Here is a 21466-nt window from a genome sequence, read left to right on the forward strand (position 1 = left end):
CCAGATGCTTGGTGATTAGCAAAATCCTAATTAAAACTGTTTTATATAGTTGATCATAGTTATATGAAACTTAGAGCAGCATGAGTGTACTGCAAAAAGCCCCTGCTCCTACTTTTTGCCAAGCATGAGAGGAATGAATCTGAGATTACCTTAGGTTTTTAGCTATTTACCCCCAGCTGCAGGTAATGTCCGTGAGATATACTGCAATACATATCCTTGGTCTCTCTCTTCAGTCAAGTGGTCCCAGGGAGAGAAGTATCCCCTGGAGCTTGTCTCCAGGTATTTGCAAGATCTGACCCAAATTAGGTGAAGAAATTGTAGTTAAGGACAGCATGTGACGCAAGGTGTGAATGGTGCAGAGCTTCAGGGTGCCAAGTGGTGCTGTAAAGAGCTGGGAAATGTTACAGCTTTTCTGGGAATGTAGAGAAGGAACTCAATCCCTTCTTCCATCACTCCCTTATGTCCCTGGCCACTGGTGCTGCTCTAATCCCTTCAGAGCTAGAGAGGGGCTGCGGTACTGCCCAGCTGCCATGAGGGCCATGTCCCTTCCAGCTCCCCTGGAGCCCGTTGCCCTGGGCCCTCTGGGCCAAGCCTGCCCAGAGCTGGGCCCTGCCGGTAGCCCTGGGGCTGTGCCTGTGCTCAGGAAACGCCTACGACCAGCAAGAGAGAGGCTGCGCTGCAGCACAAGCCTTCGAAAACTGTCATTGATATAGAGGCTGAGCAATAGAGTCGGCCAACTGCTTGCTCGAGAAGTCATGGCTAATACACTTTCACGTCTTTGGCCTTTTCCACCTGTCATGTAGCCTGCCAGACTGCTCTTTTTCCTTGCCTTCTCTTTTTTCACCCCTCTTCTTAGGAAAACCAATAAATACACCCACTGCAAAAGGGAACAGAGAGAGTAGGGACCAGGGTCAGCCGCTGCTTCCACCACTCACCTGAGGTTTGATTTTGCTGTGCCTGCTTCACGGTCTCTGACTCAGCTTTCTCCTCTGTAAAAGCAGAGTGATAATACTTGCTGTTAATGAAAATACATTTAAGATTAGGTACTTCTAGAAAATTAACATAGCGTATTCCTGAAATTTGTCTGCAGTTATGACAACTTGCCTATAGAAAGTCTCCTGTGGGAGAGAAGAGACAAATATTGTGAAAGGCTTACAAGTTACTGTGATGATAAATGCCAGGATCTTATTTTTCAGACTGTTCTGTTTTACCTTCTCTCCATTCCCTACCTGGGGGCTGCGTTACAGCTCTGCTGCCAGCAGTTGCAGGCAGCTGCTGGTTGCAGGGGGAGAACTCCTGTGGCATTATTTATGGTAGCTCTCACTGAGAGGACAGTGATTTACTATGCGTCATCCTCTGCAGCTGTGAATTTGCAGCATGGCGACAGGGCCATTTGGTGGAATCCTAATTTTCAGTATGACGCAGAGGCAGAGAAAGGTGAACTGTCTGGGTAAAAATAAGAACCTGTTAATATCCTCCTTTGCTCTCCCACAGATAAACTTTTACTTTCTGGAATTGGGAAACGAGGGTTGGGAATATCCCGCCATTCGAGTTCCCATCTCTCCTGCCAGACAGCTTTTCAAAAGAAGTCAGGATAGTCTCAATTCTTCCTCTAAACTTGGGAGACTTTATTTTTTTTTTATATGGCTCTCTTTCTCTTATGTCTCTCCTCCAAACTCTACTTTTGAGTGCAGTGGATCTTGCTAGGGAGACTCTCTGATGGGACCTGGTTGTCACCAAACCTGCCCTGTGCTCTGACCTGAGCAACATGCAGCAAGGCAGCAACAGGAGCCCTCGTCCCACCCTCGGATCTGCCTCTGCTGGCAGAAAGGAGGAGCTCGCTTGTCTGTGCTGTCAAAAGGAAGCTGCAGAATTTGACCTCATGCCCTTGATCTTGAAAAAGATATGCACAGATCGTCTGAGCAGGCTCACCGGCTTATCCAGATTGAATCTCAGTGCCAAGTCGCTTGGTTTGGACCTACACTATAAAATTGTTAAATTCCCTACAAAGCCATTGGCATTCTGTAGAGAGGAGCTGATCAAATAGCACCTGGGAGCGCCTTGTGTTTTATTTCTGGGGTTACTTCTTTTGGCCGCAGTTTATCTGGCACAAAGCACAGGAAAATAATGGGTTACGTTTTATAATGTTACACAGCAAACCCTGGCATTGCTTTCTGTCAGTAGTAGCAAACCATGCCAGTCTGCCTTGGCGCGGTGTCACGAGAGCGTGAGCAAGCCCAGCCCAGCAGCCCCTGTGGGAAGCTGCTCCGTGGGCTGTACCTACTGGACAGGGAGGAAGGGGAGAAGGAGGGAAAGGTTCACTTAGTGCTCCCAAGGTTACTCCTCTGAGATTTGGATGGTAGAAATTGCATAACCGCAGGTGGGATTAATCATTTTGTAAAAGAAGTGACAGTAGGTACAATAACAGAGGCTAAGTGTGCCCGTTGTCCAATCTGGCTGACTATGAAAGATTTTTGCTTCAAGGCGTCTCTGTAATTGCAGATTTGGTTGGTCAAGCTGTAAAACACTTCTAGGATACAAATGATCTGTACTGTCATTGCTATGCAAGCTTATGGTTCGTATGTCTCCTATTCCCCTGAGCTGAATGGAGTATAATCTTCAGGTCAGTTATCAATAGACTGGGGAGGGGGGACCTCTCTCAAACCACTGAAACTTCCCAAACACTGAGAAACAATTAGGGGCCTCTAAGACTGAAGAACTAAATACTGAAATTGTGGTGTTTACCGTTAAGAATAGAATGCCATAAAATTGCTTAGTTTAACCATGTGGACTTTGATAACCAAAATACAGAGTGAAAGAAGGCAGAATTCTTCATGAAAATCACTAAATTTTGTTACAAAATGTCAAATGCTTTAAAATCATTCAGGAGTTAAAAAAAAAAAATCAGCCTGTACTATTGCTCTGTCAGGAAGCTGATTTCTTTTTTATTCTTTAAACATTCAATTTAAAAATTAGGAGTGAATTTACTTCTTGAAACTTTTCCTCCTATTTATGTTATTTCTAACTTATGCTTATGTACATTTGCTGTTGAATGTAATCATTGGATGCTTCAATATGAAATATTAGAAATATAGGTTGTAAGAAGGCAATGGTCTTGCAGGTGGCAGGAACTTACTCCTACTCTACTTACCCTTACTCTCTTATTTACTCTTCTTATTCTGTGGAAAAGTCTCAGTTCTGACCTGGATGGATGAGTTGCAAAGCAAAGTAGTTATTTCCTCCTGCTTCTGCCTAGGCTGAAACTTCTGACAGAAGATTTAGGTATGCTAGTGGCTTTGCTGTGTGTATATTTTGCCTAACAGATTTGTTTTGGACGGAACAGGCATCCCTCAAGTTTGTGTGAATAATATGGGCCTAGCTTTGAGGAAAAAAGGTATGAGGTGAAATGCAAAGCTTCAGATGCTGGTGCCAATTCCTTCTGCTCTGCTTCCTCCAGCAGCAAAAGTAATGGTAGGTCTGGATTGCGCTGCCTTGTTCCAAGGCACGAAAATGCAGAGGCCAAAAAAAATACCATTGCACACATGAACAGGTTCAGCCCTTGCTTATTGTAATGCAGAAGGGACCCGAGGACCTGATTAGGCAACGTTTGGGAGAGAAGAATACAGCCAAGCTAGCTGGCTGCAGCTCTTGAAAAACTGCAGCATTAACAGAATAAACACTTGGTCCTCCCACAGATTGTTATCTAGATTGAATGGCACTCAGTTCTTATCAAGGCACTTCTCTGTAATATGAAAATCTCCTGTAGCATGATCTGCCAGTAAACACTATGCTGCTTAAAGCCCTGATGCCTATCATGCAAAGAAGACTGCAGCCCCTCAGGACACATACTGCAGTGGAAGGTGGGCAATAAACCGTCAATTATTAATGTTTGGAATCCCCAGTAGCTAGCAGGGTTTCTGTGCCAGGCTGCTTTACCTCTCTATCGCTGGTAGTCCTGTGAGGGTACTGAAAGATGGTCTGTCTTCAAAATCTGTCAGTAAGCTGTCCTGTCTCCTGTTGGCAGAGAACCTACATACACAGGGTCAGCAGTCTGGCACACCGGTGCATTATTGAAGGTAATTGCTAAATCTGGTGAAGAAGAGGGACTGGACCAATTCCTAGCTTATCTCCCCACACATAAGAGCAACATGGTTACAAAAGGCAGCAGTAACACATCAGTTAGGGCTGCACACAGATTGAGTGTAGCACAGCAGTCAGGCAGCTTCTTTGCTGGCAAAGTGGTACTACTTTGTCTTTCATCATTTCCTTCTATGCCCAGGGAGGTTAAAAGATCTGAATGCTCATCAAGCTGGAGAAATTTATGATCTCATGTGTCTTTGAGGAAGGCTTACCTGATGCACCTTGGAAGGGAAAGTAGGCAGAGCTAGCCCCAGACCAGCCGAGGTGCCCTAGGCAATATTTCCAGGGGCACCTATCTCAGGCAGATCTATTTGTAACTTGGGCCAGGCTTGTGTCAAAAGTGTGGTTTGACACACGTTTAGCCTGAACAGCAGGAGTAGCATTTCTCAAACTGCGAGATGTAGTGTAAGAAATCTTAATTTTTTTTTTTTAAGGATGGTTGAATTCACTCTTCAGTGCCTCCTGTAATTTTGGCAGGGGCTCTCATAATTTCCTAGGCAGAACTGTGGCAATTCCTTAGGCTTCCCCAGATAGCCACTGTACTGCTGTGTGTAAGTAAAGAGTATTCATTAGTATGATTTGAGAAGGGCCTTAAAGAAAGAATACATTTTGGAGGTGTCTCTAGAATAGTTCTTCTATGAAATGCTTTTGTTTGGGAGAACAAATCAAAATAATGAATTACATTTTGAAGCACTAATATATTGGATGGGATACCTTAAACATTTTCACTTTCAGTGTCCAAATGACTGTTTGGAGAGGGTTCTGCTCAGTATAGCATTAATCTATAAGGTTGGTTAGTGCAGTATTCATGTTCAGAAGTACTGGTTTCAAACCCCAATGTGTTTAAAACCCTGGATGGGAATGGATCTGGGAAGCTTTCACTACTGTAACCAAGTACCTAGGAGATAAAGTCTTTGAGATAGTTTTAAATGTCAAATTTCAGACACAAAGCATATAACTGTGATTTGATCTTCAGACTCTGTATTTATCTGTCTAGCTTCTCCTATTCTATTAACAACTCCGTTCACCTTGGAGATAGCTTTAAACTATTGATTTTGGTTCTTTATAATCCAAATGATGATATTTAAATCAAGCTATGTAAATCATTCATTTAAACACTATCTAAAAGAAAATTTTGAAGGATTTTGTTTTCGTTTTTAAGGGCTTAAAAAAAAGCACTAGACAAAGTTTAAACTGAGAGAATCATCAGTTACATATTTTGTTATCTTTGCTTATGTAAATAGCAAATAAATGTCAAATATGCAAGTCCCACCTAGATATCTTACTTTAAAAATGAGCTGCTCTGGACTGTCAGTTAACAGGACTTAATGTGACTGATGTGTCTTCTGTTTCTCAAAATGTGGATGTAGGTAGTTTGTATAAGAAGGAGGCTTCACGCTGCCTGAAGCATGACTCCAAGCAAAGATGATCATTTCCAGATTCTTACAGTAAAATGAAAGATCTTTTCCTGCACCCAATAACCCAAATATCACAGTGTGCTTAAGGATGATGCTGACATTTTCAAAGACCACCCAAGGTGTTCCCTTTCTGACTGCAGATCTGCGCTGGGTCTCTGTGGGACTTGCTGTCTTTTCCTTTTCAGCTCCCTTGCGTGATTTTGGCTTGCTTTCATTCTGCCTGTTATCAATTCATTGGAGCCCAACTTTGATATTAGCAAAGACCGTATTGTCATAGCTGTAATGAGTGCTTGACTTTTAAAGGTAGCATAAACATATACAATATATAAAAATTAAAGTTCAGTAGTCACCACAACTCTTAAGATTAATCATGTTAGTAATTTGATTTCTCATGTAATTGCTTCTTAGCTGATGATGAGGCTTGCATATTCATTCAGTGCTAGGTCAGGTTCAGTGAACTCCTCATTTATTTATCCTTCTCATAGGACATCAGCAGATGGTCTAAACAACTTAATTAAAGTTGTTCCTTATGATCTAATTTAAAAAATATATATTTTTTTTTTCCTTAAAAGAAAAGACAAACATCTTAATATTTCATTTTGGTGTTTTCTTAATGAAAACTTTTGGTGTTTAATTTACACAAATTTACACAACTGGTGTTCAAAAAAATCTGAAATGAACTAGGTTAAATAGTAATTGACCCAAATAAGTGTCCGTTTGCATCTCACTCTTGAAAAAAACAATAACAAAGTCAAACTAAAGTACTGTTTTCAATTGTTTGCTTTCTCCTGCTATAGCAGGAGAGTAGTTCTTTACATGGCTGTTAACCACAGGGCTTCTCAGGCAGGGGACAGTTGACACTGGAGGAAATGTTTGGTCGGGTGAGATTTTGGGGAGAAGACATCTAAGAAGTATGTGGTGACTGAAAGGGCACTTTCCAAGCTTTCCATTTTTGGCTAATCCGGATATCCTGTACTGATGCATAAAAATGCCACTTTTGTCACAGCCTAACCAGAAGGGTTGGGTTCCCAAGTGTGCTCTATGTTGGTCTCTGCTGTCTGTATGTCAATGATGAAACTCCCACTGACTTTGGACATTGAGGTTTCATGATTTTGTGTGAAATCATCAATTATTTCAGCTCCGAAAAAAGCTTCTGATTTGCTTACATGCAGCTTGGGACCTGCGACTCAAGTCCTCAAGTTGTACGTATGTAATCATACTGACTCCCCATATAGTTAAAATGTCATTTATGACTGCCTCTGGTGTTGCACAAGCATTATTGTAGGGGGCAGTTTGAAGAAAGTGTAATTTTAGGAAGGAGCACTGTCTCCATTCCATGGCAATCACGTGTAACATCACAGCTGATCTTTGGATCTCAGAGATGATGTTGCAAGCACGGCAGTTAGCGAGAGACCCTTTCCCGGTGCAAACGGAGGAGAGGCAGTGCAGAGCTCTCCTGGTTGTGGGGAGCGCGCCAAAGTCTGCTTCGTTCTTCTGCAGACTCCGTGAGCTGTCCCTGCCTTCACCTGCATGGACTTGCTTTTGGTTTATGGTAACGAAAGCAAAAGGAAAATTAGGCTCCAGGCATTCATGTGGTCATAAAGTACTGAATCTTTTCTAAAGCTTAGTAACTGTCATTTTTCAAGTAATTTTCTAAAAGAGGCCTGGAATACAGGTAGTGCATAAGAACCAATATACCTTGAAAGTACATGTCTTTGTTTTAATAAGGTTGACGGCATACCATGACTCGCCATAATGAATTAATTTGGTGTTTACTGTAACAGCACTGAGCTTAATGAACTCATGGTATTTATGCAACTGTCTGTAGACGTTCTCACGTCATTTGGGATTTATAAATGGGTACTAATACTTTTATCGCTGCTTTCTCCTGAGCAGGAAAGACCTGCATGGTGAAAGGCCAGTTAAGCTCACCTCAACTTTTTCTATATTAAAAGTAAGCAGAAGATCTTTAATAATTTGATTTTTGTCTTTATCTAGATTTCTGAATTGTTAGTATTCAGCAAAACTGTGCGGCTTGAATAAAACTATTATAGAGCTGTCCTTATAAAATTCTACCACAGTTGTGTAATAAACATAATTAATATCTCATTTCTTATTACTGGAGATGCTGTTTCATTTAAGTTTAGCCTTCTGTATTTGAGAGAGAATGTCCACATAAATTTAACAGATTTAAGTAAAAAGTAGTTCACTAATTTGAAGAAAGTGATACTAATTTATGGGATCCAAGTCATAGCTGCATCTTCTGAAGCTAATGGTTTATTGTTGAGCAAAACAGAAGGTCAGCTGCTTTCTGTCTTTTAATATTGTTTGATATGCAAATCCTTAATGCTGAACAGCAGGTCTGGTTTACTACTGCTTCTTCTATCCTATCTAGAAGGCGAGATGCTTATCCTTGTTTCTGTACACTGACTTCCTAGTGGCAGCAGCTTGATGCCGAGCACTGCTGAAGGGCAGATCGGAAGGCGACCACCTGCCTGCCCTCATGGGGCACAAGTTAGTTGTGTTTAAATCTGGTTGGGGTCACTGCCAGAAAACAGGCTTTGCAGCTGGACCCAAGGGCACTCTTTTGCTGGGTTAAGTGGTGGGAACGGGTGGTTGAGGGAGTGCGGCTTCATCTGCCCAAGCTGCATTTGGCTGGCGTGAAAAACTTCCTCTCATGGAGCCTGTGATTGGTAGTTCATTAAAATGCTGGCTTAAAAAAAAAAAAAAAAAAAAAAAAACACCACAGAAAAGTCTGTTCAAAACCAGCATTTTTGTTTACAGATATCAATATCTGTAGTGGAAGGAAGGACTGGAATAGCAATTATCTCTCTGCCTCCAGGTGCTTTGCTCATCTTGCAAGCTCTCCTAGCATCTCCTCGGTCCACTTGGGAGCAGGCACTGGCACTGCTCCCCTCTTTCTTTCACCTTGGGACAGCTACTTCTGCCCTACACCTTCCCACACCTCCTTCACCTCTGGGCTGTATTTTCCAATGATCTGGTGCCCTTTTTAATTCTAGGTTTAGGTCTAGGGATGGCTAAGTGGGTAGGGCAGCTGGTGCCAGGCAAGCAGCCATTTCTGGATGAACATCTTCCCACCAGTTCTCTGAACGCTTCCAAGTTTTATGTCTGACCATTCCCTATCTCTTTATTCTGTCTGTTTGAGCATGACAAAATCACTCAGGAATATTTGCCTCCTGTAGGTGAATACAGATACAACCTTCTCTCTCCTCAGCAGCTTCATAATGGTCCATGGCTGTAATATGATGCAAACATGATTTGTTGGGCAGCTGGGGAATGACAGTATTTGTTGGTACTGGAGAGAGCATCAAAGTCAAGGCTTTGAGCATCAACATGCGTCTCCCGCAAGGCCCCAAAGATAAGGTCAAAATAATGAAAACTCATCAGGTCTCAGTGAGACAATGAGGTGCCACCGGCGGGGGAGGAGGTTAAAAGGACCCCTGAGAGCCTCCTACTTGCCTGTCTCCATCCTTATTCCCAGTTTCCCTCCCCATGGCTGGGGCTGCCTCTACCCCAGGCAGGAGGCAGCAAGCCGGGCCGGGCAGCAGCCATTCCTCTGCTGCACCGAAGCCCTGAGCCAGCCTTGCAGGTGGCACCTGCGAAAGCTGCTGTGCTGCTGAGAGGGGGGCCTGCTTTGCCAATACCTAAAGCCTGCTCAAGGAGATGCAATAGGAGTTGACATCACTCCAGTTATTGCTGTGAATAAGAAAGATTTAGGCAGTTGCTTCACTGAAACAAAAAAAACCATCCTTGTGGGTTCCTACCTGTCTACTTTGATAACTGAAGGATGGTCACAAATCAGCTTAGTTTTATATCTTGTTTTACGAGAGGGGAACTAAATTCTACAAAGACTTGGCACCAGATTTTTGTTAGAAAAGCGCCAGTGCGGAGCTTTTGCCTGAGGAGTTTGACTCTTGGCTAGCCACTGGAGAAGTTACTTGAGCTCTTTCAACCACATGGCCCCATCTGCAGGCACGAAGCACTCCCAAACACGACCCGTGCGAGCTACGCATCGGCACAAGGGCTGGGACTTTGGGTCAGGCCCCCGAGGCGCGGCCCACTGAGGTACACAAATGGCTTTTTTTAATTATTTATTTATTTACTTTTTCTCCCCCTTTCAACAGTGGGCATTTGTTGCATGGCTCTGTGCACCTCCTCTCTGCAGCAGCCTGATCCTGGAGACTAGAGCCAGAGTAGCCCCTCATCATCTCCTCTTCCTTGTCAGTGCCGATGGTGAAGTTATCCCTCTGAATAACACATTCCTGGTGCAGGAAGCTGATATTCTGTAGCCTTCAACATCTCAGACCATGCATTGGTGTTTCTGACCTCAGTGTAAATGGTCTGTCGCGTCTCTTGCTCGCTACTGATAGAAAGAATAAAACAAGACCAAAAAAACTGTTGTCACAGATATCTCAATTTTGTAGCATTTCTGACACCTTGCTATCATAATAAGTTGGGGTTTTTTTATCTGTGGGTATTTTGCAGGAGTGATTACATTTCACTGCCAGCAATATATGTAGTTACCAAGCTGAATCCAGCCCTATTCCCATAGATTCAGTAGGATTTGTTCACATCCCTGTCAGATTTGGAAACCACAGACAGTTTAGTTTTCTGTGCTTATATCCACTAGACATCACTTGGCACTGTGAATTCAGGACCAAATTAGTTAAAGTGCATGCGGACATTTTCTTTTGTGCAGCCTAATAACTTTACGTCATTGCCTTGAAAAATGTTACTGTAACAGTTTGCCTGCTAGAGAAAAATATATTAAGACCCGCACTCTGTCCATAAGCAAGTTCTAAAGGTCATGTTTTTCAGACAAATCAGATTATTTCAATATATAGGCTTCTTTTGTAAGCTTTTTAAGACTATGGTATTTCAAAACAGCAGGAACTCGTGCACCCTACTTATTACTTTCCACCACTCTTACTACTGGCTTATGCGTTGCAATTCTACTCCATGGCAATAGAGCAGGCTCGAAGGAGCCGACACTGTGGAGGAAAAGTTCAGCTGTAAAAATCTGGGACTTGTGAGAAGAGTCACTTGCTGGAATTATAGCATTTAGTGCATCGTTATCATTCCGAGCATTTAGTTAATGCATTATTATTGTAGTCATTTATTAAATTTGAAAATCAAATATCAAACTGATTGTAGTGTCTGCCACCCAACAGGTACCTGATTAGATTGTGTAAGGGCACCCACCAGGAGCCGCAGCAAAAGCACGTATTTTTATGGAAAGAGTGCCATCGTGTGGGAAGCTCCTGCAGCACCCAAGGACGGCGCTGCCTGCCTGCTGTGCACGCTTGCAAGAAACCTCCCCTCACTCCTGTTGTTTTTCATGGAATTTCAATAAAAGTACGATTTGCATTTCTGAAAATGTGGTACAAAAAAGAGCAAGTTTCATAACTAGGAACAGGATAGTAGTGTTAAATCTTCTTAATATGTTAACTATTATTTTGGTTTCACAAAATGGGTGAGTTCAGAAACCAAGTGTTTATTTACTAAGTCTAACACAAGCAGGATCTCCCTTTTTCTCTGTATGAAGTCAATATAGTTAGATATTCGTGCTCTTATAATTTCTCTTGATATGTATGTTATCCCTCAACATCTGTTTTCAGCTGCAGTTTTACAAGGCTTCATTATAAGCTTTGAATTTCTCAAGCTTTTCCACGTAATGATACAATTACTATCCCTGGTTTCAGCTTCTTTTTTATGTTTTCCTTTAAATAATTGAACTTATATATTACATCCATAAAGGAAATTGCCAATAATTAGCAGGAGTACAATTAGGAATAAATCTCCGTTAAGGAACAAGCTAAAGTTCAGTGTCTTTATGCAAATGCCTATTGTTGAAAAGATGTCTTGTGTAATCAGGAATTATACTGACAAGTGAAGAATCATTTAATTAATGAGAATAGAGCAATCATTTGGATGGTTCGTTCTATTACTGACTGAATAAAAGAGAGAAAATAGCCCTGCTCAGGGATTAGAGCTGCTGCTGGAAGAAATAAGCCCCACAATACTGTTCTGTTACTGCCTTGTGTAGATAGTACAGTAATTTCTAAATATAAAACCACATATGCCAAATGTTTGGATTGGGCATTGAAAATTAATCTTCTATTACTCTGCAAAAATTTATACAAAAAGGTTCTGTTTATGCCAACTATCTGCTGCTCCTGCTAGCCTGAGAGACTGGGATATTTGGGCCAAAATAGTCACGTAAGTCCTAATGCAGGGTGCTAGGGCAGTGAGAACCAGAATTATGGTGAGTTATGTCTGTAAGCACTGTATGCCATGATAGAGAGTAGCGTATGGTCTGTGTTGGCAGTCACGGAGGAGTAATTATGGTGGGAAAGGACCTCCGGAGGTCTCCAGCCCAGCCCTCTGCTCGAAGCACGTCCAGTTAGGTCAAGTTGCACTGGGCCTTGCCCAGTGAGCCTCTGAGTATCACCAAGGATGAAGATATCACAAATTCTCTGTTTCAGTCTTTGACCTCTCCCATTTTCCTTTTATCTAGTCAGAATTGCTCATGTTCCAGTTTGTCCCAGTTGCATCTCTTCCTGTCACTGGGTCTGGCTCCAGCTTCTCTACACACTCCCAATAGGCAGCAATGACAGCAATCCTGCATATGGTCCCCATGCTTCCAAAGCTCCTCTGAACATGGATGTCTCATAACAGCTATTCTGTCTCTTGCAACAGAACAGAGTCCTCCTGCCCTTGACTTATCCCTGCCCCCTCAGGAAGCTTCAGGATGGGGCTTCTCTAAGTTGGTGTTGGGTTTGGGACAATTCAAAATATAGCCTGGACAATTCAATATATAGCCCAGGCAATTCTGACCTTGTTCGCCGTTCTCCAGGGCTGGACCTTCAGCGATGTACTGTCAGCAGGTATTGCACAGAATTTGTCTCAATTCTCATAAACACAAAGCTATGTGAACAAGGTGATTCTGGCATCTCCAAAGCCGCGCGTATCACCTGCAATCTGTTCCTCAGGGGCGCTGTTCCCTTTGGTACAGAACAGAGGTGGACAAGCAGTTCCTCTCTGAACAGGTCGGGATCTCAGCCACGGGATGCACGTGTAGGTAGGAAGCAGAAACTCGCACCAGAGCTGTGCTGGGATTTAAGCCATTGATGGCTGCCTGAAGTCTCCCATTCCTGGTAGGACCACAGCGTAAGTATATGGTCATTCAGATGTGCTGTAGAAAATTTAGTGGCTTCATTGATATGCCTACCCTGATCGAGTGGCATTAGAGACTGAATGATCTCTGTATAGAGCAGTTGCCCTGTGCTTCCAAGGTGCATTCAAATTGCTTTTCATAATACTGTATTTTTCTGAGGTTGAGGTAGACCACTGCATTGAGCTGTTTTGGTAGCCCAGAGTCGGTGGGACAGCTTTTCCTCCTCCTTCGATGCAGTACAGTCTCTGGTAGCAACATCCCAGACCTCTGCTGGTTTGTATGCACTTGGATTTTTTGCATGCTGTGTCAAATGATTGCACAAGTAATTGTTTGCTTTCCAACACTGAAATGAAAAACAAATTTATTACATTAAGGAAAACATTCCCCCTGTTTTATACTTTTTAAGGGTAATTGTTGAATTTTTTATTTTGGGTAACCAGATGCACCCAGCTGCTACTCTAGTCACTTCTGGATGTTTTTAAAAAAACACTCTTCTCGGGAATAAATGAGCTATGATGAAAATCTTCCAAACAAAATTCTCATTCCTTGAACTATTCATCCCACAGGAAGTGTAGCTAAATATGTTGGCCTTGCAAACTGTCCAGTAAATCTTTGGCGGTGGGCTGGGTACATAGGTGCAAGGATGAGTGAATTCCGCAGCAGAGAACCTTCCTATGGAAATCACCTACCAGCAGGTCACACGCTCCCATTGAGTCAGATTAGTTCAAGTCTTTACTGACTGCAACTGATATGGTTCTGCTCTCTCTCCAAAGCAGCAAGTAGGTAACCTGCTAAAGATCAGTTTACAATAAGGTAACATGTACACTGTGGTACATCTGAACTGTATTTTTTGTTTTTTTATTGAAATGTGTCTTCTTCAGCAATTAAAATGCAAAATATGTATTGTCAAACACCTAATGCACTACAAAAGTCAATTGACATAGTCTGTAGTGAAAGACAGTTAAGAAAATATGGTATATTAAGCAAAGCATTTTCATTAAGGGTCTCAGAAGGAGAGAGAGACTTGTATGTGCTTTCCTGTATCTAGAGTGGCGCATAGATATCCATATGCTCAGTCTTACAGGCAGCCCCATATTCTGGCTTTCTTTTCTGGCTAAATCAGTCCATCAGGATTCATCAGCTGCTTGGCTTTCCGAGACACATGGGAAGGTTGCAAGGAGTTGGATTACATCCTTGCGCTCTCAGGTGCCACCCCCGCTGCCCCACTGTAACCCCTGACTCTGTGCTTTCTCCTCAAGGATTTTGGAGCTGCAGCAGAACGGTGACATGGACATACTGAAGCATAAGTGGTGGCCGAAGAACGGTCAATGTGACCTTTACTCATCTGTGGATACCAAACAGAAAGGAGGTGCCCTGGACATAAAAAGTTTTGCAGGTGTTTTCTGCATCCTCGCTGCTGGGATTGTCCTATCCTGTTTCATTGCAATGTTGGAAACGTGGTGGAATAAAAGAAAAGGCTCCCGGGTTCCATCAAAAGAGGTATTAGACCCTCCATTTCTCCTGGGGAATTTTCATGCACCCTAAAGATTGCTGCCTTGACTTTCTAGCATTAGAGAGGGTGGGGAATCAAATTCAGAGACATTTCCTTAGCTTCCTCATTGTTTAAGGTAAATGCTGTTCCTCAAAATCTCTTTAGCTATTCTTGCTGGAAAAGCTTGAATGAAAAAAAGATGTATATTGATGATGTATAAATATGCAACTATTCTGAGTAAAACACAACTGTTACTTGTAGAATAGTACATTATTAATACATCAATATTTAGTTCCCATTGGTGAGAGCTAATTCTCACCAGTGAGTTCAAAAGTTTCTTGGCTGCTTCTTGAAAAATATATCCCCTAAGCTCAGTGGCTGAGTCTTTCAAAATAGATTTGCAGTTTAGCCCTTTAATCAGCAATTAGCTTCTTAAATAAGCTTGTCCCCATTTTCAGAAATGTTAACCTCTTGAGACTTCCATGAACTTCAGTTCTCGTTACTTATCTGAAGTCCAGGGAAGCAAAAGTACGTTAGAATTTTCAGATTCGGGCCAGACTTATTTCTGAAATCTACTACAGACTTGTTTCAGAAAATCTTGGATGGAGAACACGGGGAGATATATTATTTTACACCAGAGATGAGTTTGCTTTTACACCTGCATGTGTAATGCTTTCCTTCCCGTGGCAATCTACCTGTCCCTTTACCAGCCATCCGAGCCTTATGCGGTCTCACAACAAATTTCTTACCCTCATAATTAAGTCTTTAGCTCTACAAAATACTAGAAAAACATTAGGAAAAAAAAAAAGTTATTAAAGTGTACTTGGCAGCAATGCCCAAAGCTGAACCTAAATATGAGCTTTAATGTAGCACTATCAATTATAGCTTTTCTATCTGTGTAGCATAGACACATCTGTGTAGCTTGTGGGATATTGCTAATAATTTGTGTGCAGTGGTCTCACTTTCTCTGCAGTTTCTCCATTGTGTGTTTTCCTGCTAATCTAATGCTGTGTAATCAGGCAGGATTAATTACATTACCTAATTAGACAGCATTGGCACTGATGTTAGAATACATTTAATCTTTTCTTGCCTGTTTTAATTCCCAAGCTTTTTTTTGTTGTTCAAGATCTGGACCGGACCATTATTAAAAGAAAAAAAAAGAATCTCTAGTCTTTAAATTGGGTTTCTCGGGAATGGAAACCATAAAGTTTCAACCGGTAAATTATTTTAAAAACCTAAAATTTACTTGATTGTTGTTTACCCAAACTTTCAGAACTTCATACTTCATATTTATCTGGTGCAAAACATGAAAATAAATAACAAAGAAAAAGAAAAAAACAACACGGATATTTTATATAACTATAAAATTTCCTATTTCAATTTTCAAATGCAGAGAAATTCAAGTGTATACTTTCCACAAATGGTATAATTTGGCCTCCTTGATCTTTGTTATGTGGTCATTAGCTTAGCATTTAAAATTGCATCTCAACACTAAATTGAAAAGCTTGGCTCAAAACTGAGTTTAACGTGGACGTATGTGCTGAATGTCCCCACTATCCTGGATGTGGGGGTCATTCAGCAAAGAAATACATCTTAACTAACTTTCTTAAAATTCATTTTAGCTTCCATGAAATCCATTGGCTCTTCCAGGCCACTAGTCCAGAGTCGGGGGTCAGATTGGGCCAGTTTGTGGTCAGCAAGCCAACCCTTTTTCCTGGTGGCTGCCATCTTGTGCTCCAGAATGCAAGCATTTATACTGAAAAAAATTGTCTTATGGTTGCGAAGATAACATTTCGGTCGCGTACCAGAAGTAATCCATTCAATGATGTCTGCCTGAGTCTGCAGACAGCCTTAAACGGTAGCTCTGAGAGAAGTATGAACCGCCCCAGTAATCTCAATGGGATGTTGACTCTGAAGCCTGATGATAATTTAAATGTGAAAACTGCTGAATATTTCACTACTGATCACACAAGAGAGAAGAGGAAAGATCATTTTATGGAGATATGCACAATCTTACTGTGAGTGGGTCTCATTTTGGTGTATCGATTGGGTGGAGATCGGGTTGTGGGCTAAGCATGGGAGAATATCACCGCTTATATATTTTCACTGGTCTGACCCTAGCCCCAAATGCATCTCTGTAAGAGAAGAGAGAGGACTATTTTGAGTAACTTATAGAGGCTCAGAAGTGATGAAATTCCAATCATTTCCTGATTGGCATTTTAAATTACAAAGTGTTTGTATGCTTTTTCAAAATTAAACAAACAAACAAAAAACAAAACAAACAAACCAAACCAACTGGGAAAAAAAAAAGGAAAAATATTTAGGACTGTCCCTCAGAGACATAGTCATGACTTGCACGTGCTAATGGAGCCTCTGTGTATTTCTTTAGCTTCCGATGTGGCCCCAGTTCTCCTGCATCGGTACGCAGCTCCAAAGTTTTTAGGAGAGAGTGTCTGGTGAATGCGTTTGGTTTTGGTGTCACCTGTGTGGTTGTTATGTGCATCCATGTCTATGTCCACATGTGAATAAACTATAGACAGAAAGCTAAGTCCAAGAAATGAGCACTGCATTTTTTCCCTCCCGTGATGAGCTCAAACCAAAGCCTCTGTGGTCAGCGATCGTCCAGTCCCTGGGAGATCCCTGATGCCCTGTTCCCTGCCCCTTTTCCCCCAGTTTGTCTCCCTGTCCCTGCCCTTGGAGAGTAAAATTCCGGAGGGGAGCTGGCCTCTCAGTCTCCTTCCAGTCAGGCTCTGTTTTCAGCGTGGTACCAGTGCAAATATTCGGTCATCCGTTTTGCTAAGTAGATGAACTCCTGCAGTTTGTTCTAGGTGTGGACTTTTTCAGAGTGCTTGACTTCATTCCTAGGCAAAGGAGGGATCTCAAGCCCATTCGGTATACTAGGAGTTTTGCCATTGATTCAGGGAGCTCTGGATCAAGCCAGTCATTGAATTGCAGTAATCAAGGCTGGAAGTCATCAGTGCACATCTGTCGGCTGCCTAAGTATCCTCTGTGAGGTCCTAGAGTGTGAGATATTTCTAGTGGCCTGGAAGAGCCAGTAGATTTCACAGAGATTAAGGTAAATTTTAAGGTTAGTTGAAATCCATTTTTGTCCTGAATGAGCTGCGCTGCCTAGCCTGAGGGAATACCCCTGTACATGTAAACTTAATGCGGCTTTGAATTAAGCTTTGCAGTTCAGTAAAAATACCTATGTACAATACGATACAGGTGATTTATTGTGTCACCCAGGACTTTCTCCTCTTTTTTTCACTTCTGTGCATTTAAATTCTCGATTATAACAAACCAACCCTTTTAACTGAGTTCCCTGGGAGGAGAGATTTAAGAAGGAAAAGGAACAGAGGTAAGAGGAGGGAAGATATATTATAATAAATACCCCAGGCCACCTTCTCTTCTTCTCACCCACAAGACTGTAATTCCATCAGAATAGATGGAATTGCTTCTTTGTAGGTAAGGGGAGAAGGAATCCCTCTTTTGGCATTGTAACTCAAAATTGCCTGGTGTACTCCTTTCTGTGTGATGCCCATGAGTCACCAGTGCTTGGATTTTTGTCTGGAAGTTCAGCTTTTCTATGCCGCAATTTATATTACAAAGGCAAAAAGCAACCTGAGATGTTTTTAGCCCTCCCTTAAGCCCTGAGAGGATGACAGAGACGGCAACCTGATCCCTCAGGGCCTCCCATGTTGACATTCAAACTTAGTCCTCATGGCAGAGTTGAAGAACTGGCATCATCCCAGGCAGTTGAGATTATGCTTTGCTTTCATAGCACAAAGTTCACAGTTATTCAGCTGTTGATAGTCCAACCCACCTAGCTCCGAGCCTGGCTTTTCCTGATGGAAACCGACTGGTAGCACTTGGAGGTTTGTTGTTCGGGTTCAGGGTTTGAAGGTAGCTGTGGTGTAACGGTCTGCCTCGGTTTGGCTTAGCCCACCCAGCTTCAGGCAGTGGGGATGTTTGCTGGTGACGTTCAGAGATGCCGTCAGCTATCTGCCAGCTGTAGTTAATTGTGTGTTGGGCTTCCCGAGCAGTTCGGATCGTACTGTGAAGCTTCAACCCAGCACAAATGGTGATGGTGAGCAGTGCTTCTTGTTTTTCTCATTCCCCAGGACGACAAGGAGATCGACCTGGAGCACCTCCACAGGCGTGTGAACAGCCTCTGCACAGATGATGACAGTCCCCATAAACAGTTCTCCACCTCGTCGATTGACTTGACCCCGCTGGACATTGACACTTTACCCACACGTCAGGCACTGGAGCAAATCAGTGACTTCAGAAACACTCACATCACCACAACCACCTTCATACCAGAACAGATCCAGACTCTGAGCCGCACACTGTCTGCTAAAGCTGCTTCGGGTTTCTCCTTCGGCAGCGTGCCCGAGCACCGAACTGGCCCTTTCAGGCACAGGGCACCCAACGGTGGCTTTTTCAGAAGCCCCATCAAAACAATGTCATCTATCCCTTACCAACCAACTCCTACTCTGGGGCTGAATATTGGTAGTGACCCAGACCGAGGCACCTCCATCTGAGCATCAGACCAAGTTTCTTCACTGTTTCTTTTTTAGGACTCCCTTTGCAAGGAGCAGCTGTAATATTGTGGGACTAACATGGATGTAACCTTTTTTCTTTTCCTTATTTTTTGTTTTTGAAGGTTTTTTTTTTGTTTGGGGGTTATTTTCTGGGTTTGGTTTTTTTTTTAGTTTTTTTTTATTTTATTTAAGAATCAGGATTATTAGTAACAACTCTTCCTCCTCCTCTTCTCTGCTTTCTCGGTCTGGTCTCCTCTGTCTCCCCTTATTCTCTTTACTACTTGAATCACTTATTCTTTGGTTTATCACCACATTAGGTTTTGGTTACTTCAGGCTTTTCATATACTTCAATATAGGAAACGTGCAGCAATTCATGCATAGAAAAACTTTGAGGATTACTTTACAGAAGGGCATTCGCTCCTCCTCCCCTACCGCCTTTTTTTACTATAATTGCAATAACTCAAATCCTTTTCATGTATTCTGCTGCATCCAGTCAGCGCTCCACTGCTGTGTGTCCTTTTAACTGTGGACCAAAGGCAAACCCTGCAGTTTAAAAAAACGAAAAATTAAAAAAAAGGCAAAAAAGGAAAAAAAAGGAAAAAAATGAAAGCAAAACAAATGAAGTTAGAAGACCATTCAGGCCCCATAATACAAGAATGCAATTTTGTAGGATTACAAAAAGCCATTACTATGCCAGTAAAGACTACAGTTAAATCTACTTTTGCACTGCAACAGTGCATATGACCTTTATGTGATTGTACAGTGTTAAAAGTTTTTCTTATGTACAGTAAACTGTATCATATGGCAGAAGCCTCTGTTGTGTTAAATAAATTAGTATCTCATACATATATATATATACATATATACACACAGGTATGTATATATATATATACATGTATATATAGCTATAAAATGGCAGCCGTTGCTATTGCAATTCATTTAATAAAGCTTTAGTAAAAATGTGTTGTATACAGGAAAGATGTACAGTGCAGGGGGTCTTTTCATTTAGAAAAGACAGGTTGCTTTAATGTTATTCTGACTTGCATCGTTTGCCAACAGAGCATATTTTATACTTTTTTATTAGAACATCCAGGGCAATTTGACCTTTGTACCTAGATGTAACTCCTTTGGTTAGGTTTTGCATTGGCTATTGAGTATTCTATAAGGCTAACCTTGATAATTTTACTTTTAATTAATTAGACGAATGGAACTCTCTCTTAGGTAACCATGTTCATGAACAACTAATATAGCTCTAGAGAAGTTTAAATGTAGATCAAAGGTTAACAAATTATTTTCCGAACCAGTACAGTTGATCAATACAATAATGGTGTTAGTGGAGAAAAAAAAAAAAAAAAAGCCCTCGAGAAATAAATACAGATGTGGCCTTAATTATAATCACGTATTGTTCTAAGGAAAAAAAAATATGAACAGGCGCTCATTTTAACCCTTTATATGTTAAGTTAGATTTAGAGGAGCTATGTATTTTTTACATTAGTGCCAACTGTATAGAACAAGAGAAAGAACAGCAGTGAGAGCAAAACCAGTGCCCACTTTGGCACCAGCTTTTTAAAGTAACACTGTTACCTGTTAGAAATGTAGGAAGAGCTTTCAATTTGTAATCCTTAAAACTAAAAATGCAGTTAAGTAGAAAGCAAGCAGTTTATCCTGTGAGTTTTTTGGTTTGGTTTTGTTTTTAATGCAACCATACACTTATTTTAACCTAACTCATTCTTTGGCTAGGATTAATAGGAATCAGCCTATGTGATTTGCTTTAGGATAAATTAAAAGGTATATTCTTCAGATCTATTCTATTTTGATGCTAATTCTGTTCTGGGGGAGCATCTTGTACTGTCACTGTTTTTGTACTAAATCTTCAAATATTGTCTACCGTGTAAGGCAGAACGAATTCTTATCGTGCAAAAGGCCATTTTGTTTCCAGGGTAGCAAGTGTCTAAAAGCATGCACAACTTGCTTCCCCTTTGTAACATTCATGAACTCATCCACACTTCTGAGTAAAATAAAAAAAGAAAGAAAATTTCTTTCCAACAAGCTACGTAGGGACATACCAGATGTTGCAGTGATTTTAGCTATTAAAAACAAAAACTGTTAACCATGTACGATATTTAAAATAGGCCTATTTTGATGTGTTGCCTATTATACAGATACACAAAACACTTTTTGGAGGCCTCAGTTACAAGTGGCAGAGCTTTCTGTGTATAATTTGTCTAAATAATTTGTCTAATAAAATTGTTTTCTAAACTTGTGTTTCCTCCTGTTTAAGTGCCGAGTGCTGTGGGATTTTGGGTCTGTGGCAAGGTGTCCACTCGTGAACGTTTTTGCCGCAGCGTTACTGAAGGGGATTTAGCCCATGGAGATGGGATGAGCTTGCCAGGCTGCCGTGAGTCAGCTCAGCTGTAGAGCATCCATGGACATCACCAAGATTTACCATGTGTAGCAATGTCAGGCTTAGATTTCATGAAACGTATACGGACAGCATTTAGGAGAATGATTTTAGAGTTCATTGGCCCTGACATGTACAGGACGTGATTTGTAGAAATACTGCATCCCACCTCCATCCTTTTTAGCGTAATCTAGGGATTTTCTTGGAACATGGTCGTTATTTTTATAGAATCACATTCTGCCATCTTTTTTTGCACAAAAGTTAGTTTGCTGT

The 21466-nt window shown here is 41.6% G+C and overlaps 1 protein-coding gene across 1 annotated transcript in view; it reads left to right on the top strand.

Moving 5' to 3' along the window:
* Positions 1–20170, top strand: part of GRID2 (glutamate ionotropic receptor delta type subunit 2) — a 350310-nt gene extending 330140 nt beyond the window's left edge. Inside the window, exons 14-15 of the mRNA XM_087736257.1 lie at positions 14016–14256; positions 18370–20170. Coding sequence (XP_087592383.1) covers positions 14016–14256; positions 18370–18792 — 664 coding nt within the window. The 3' untranslated portion in view covers positions 18793–20170. The remainder of the gene's footprint in view (positions 1–14015; positions 14257–18369) is intronic.
* Positions 20171–21466: the final 1296 nt, after the last annotated feature.

This window comes from Nipponia nippon, unplaced genomic scaffold (assembly GCF_047370975.1).
Source record: "Nipponia nippon isolate SJK-2023a ecotype South Korea unplaced genomic scaffold, ASM4737097v1 scaffold_6, whole genome shotgun sequence".
NCBI lineage: Eukaryota > Metazoa > Chordata > Aves > Pelecaniformes > Threskiornithidae > Nipponia > Nipponia nippon.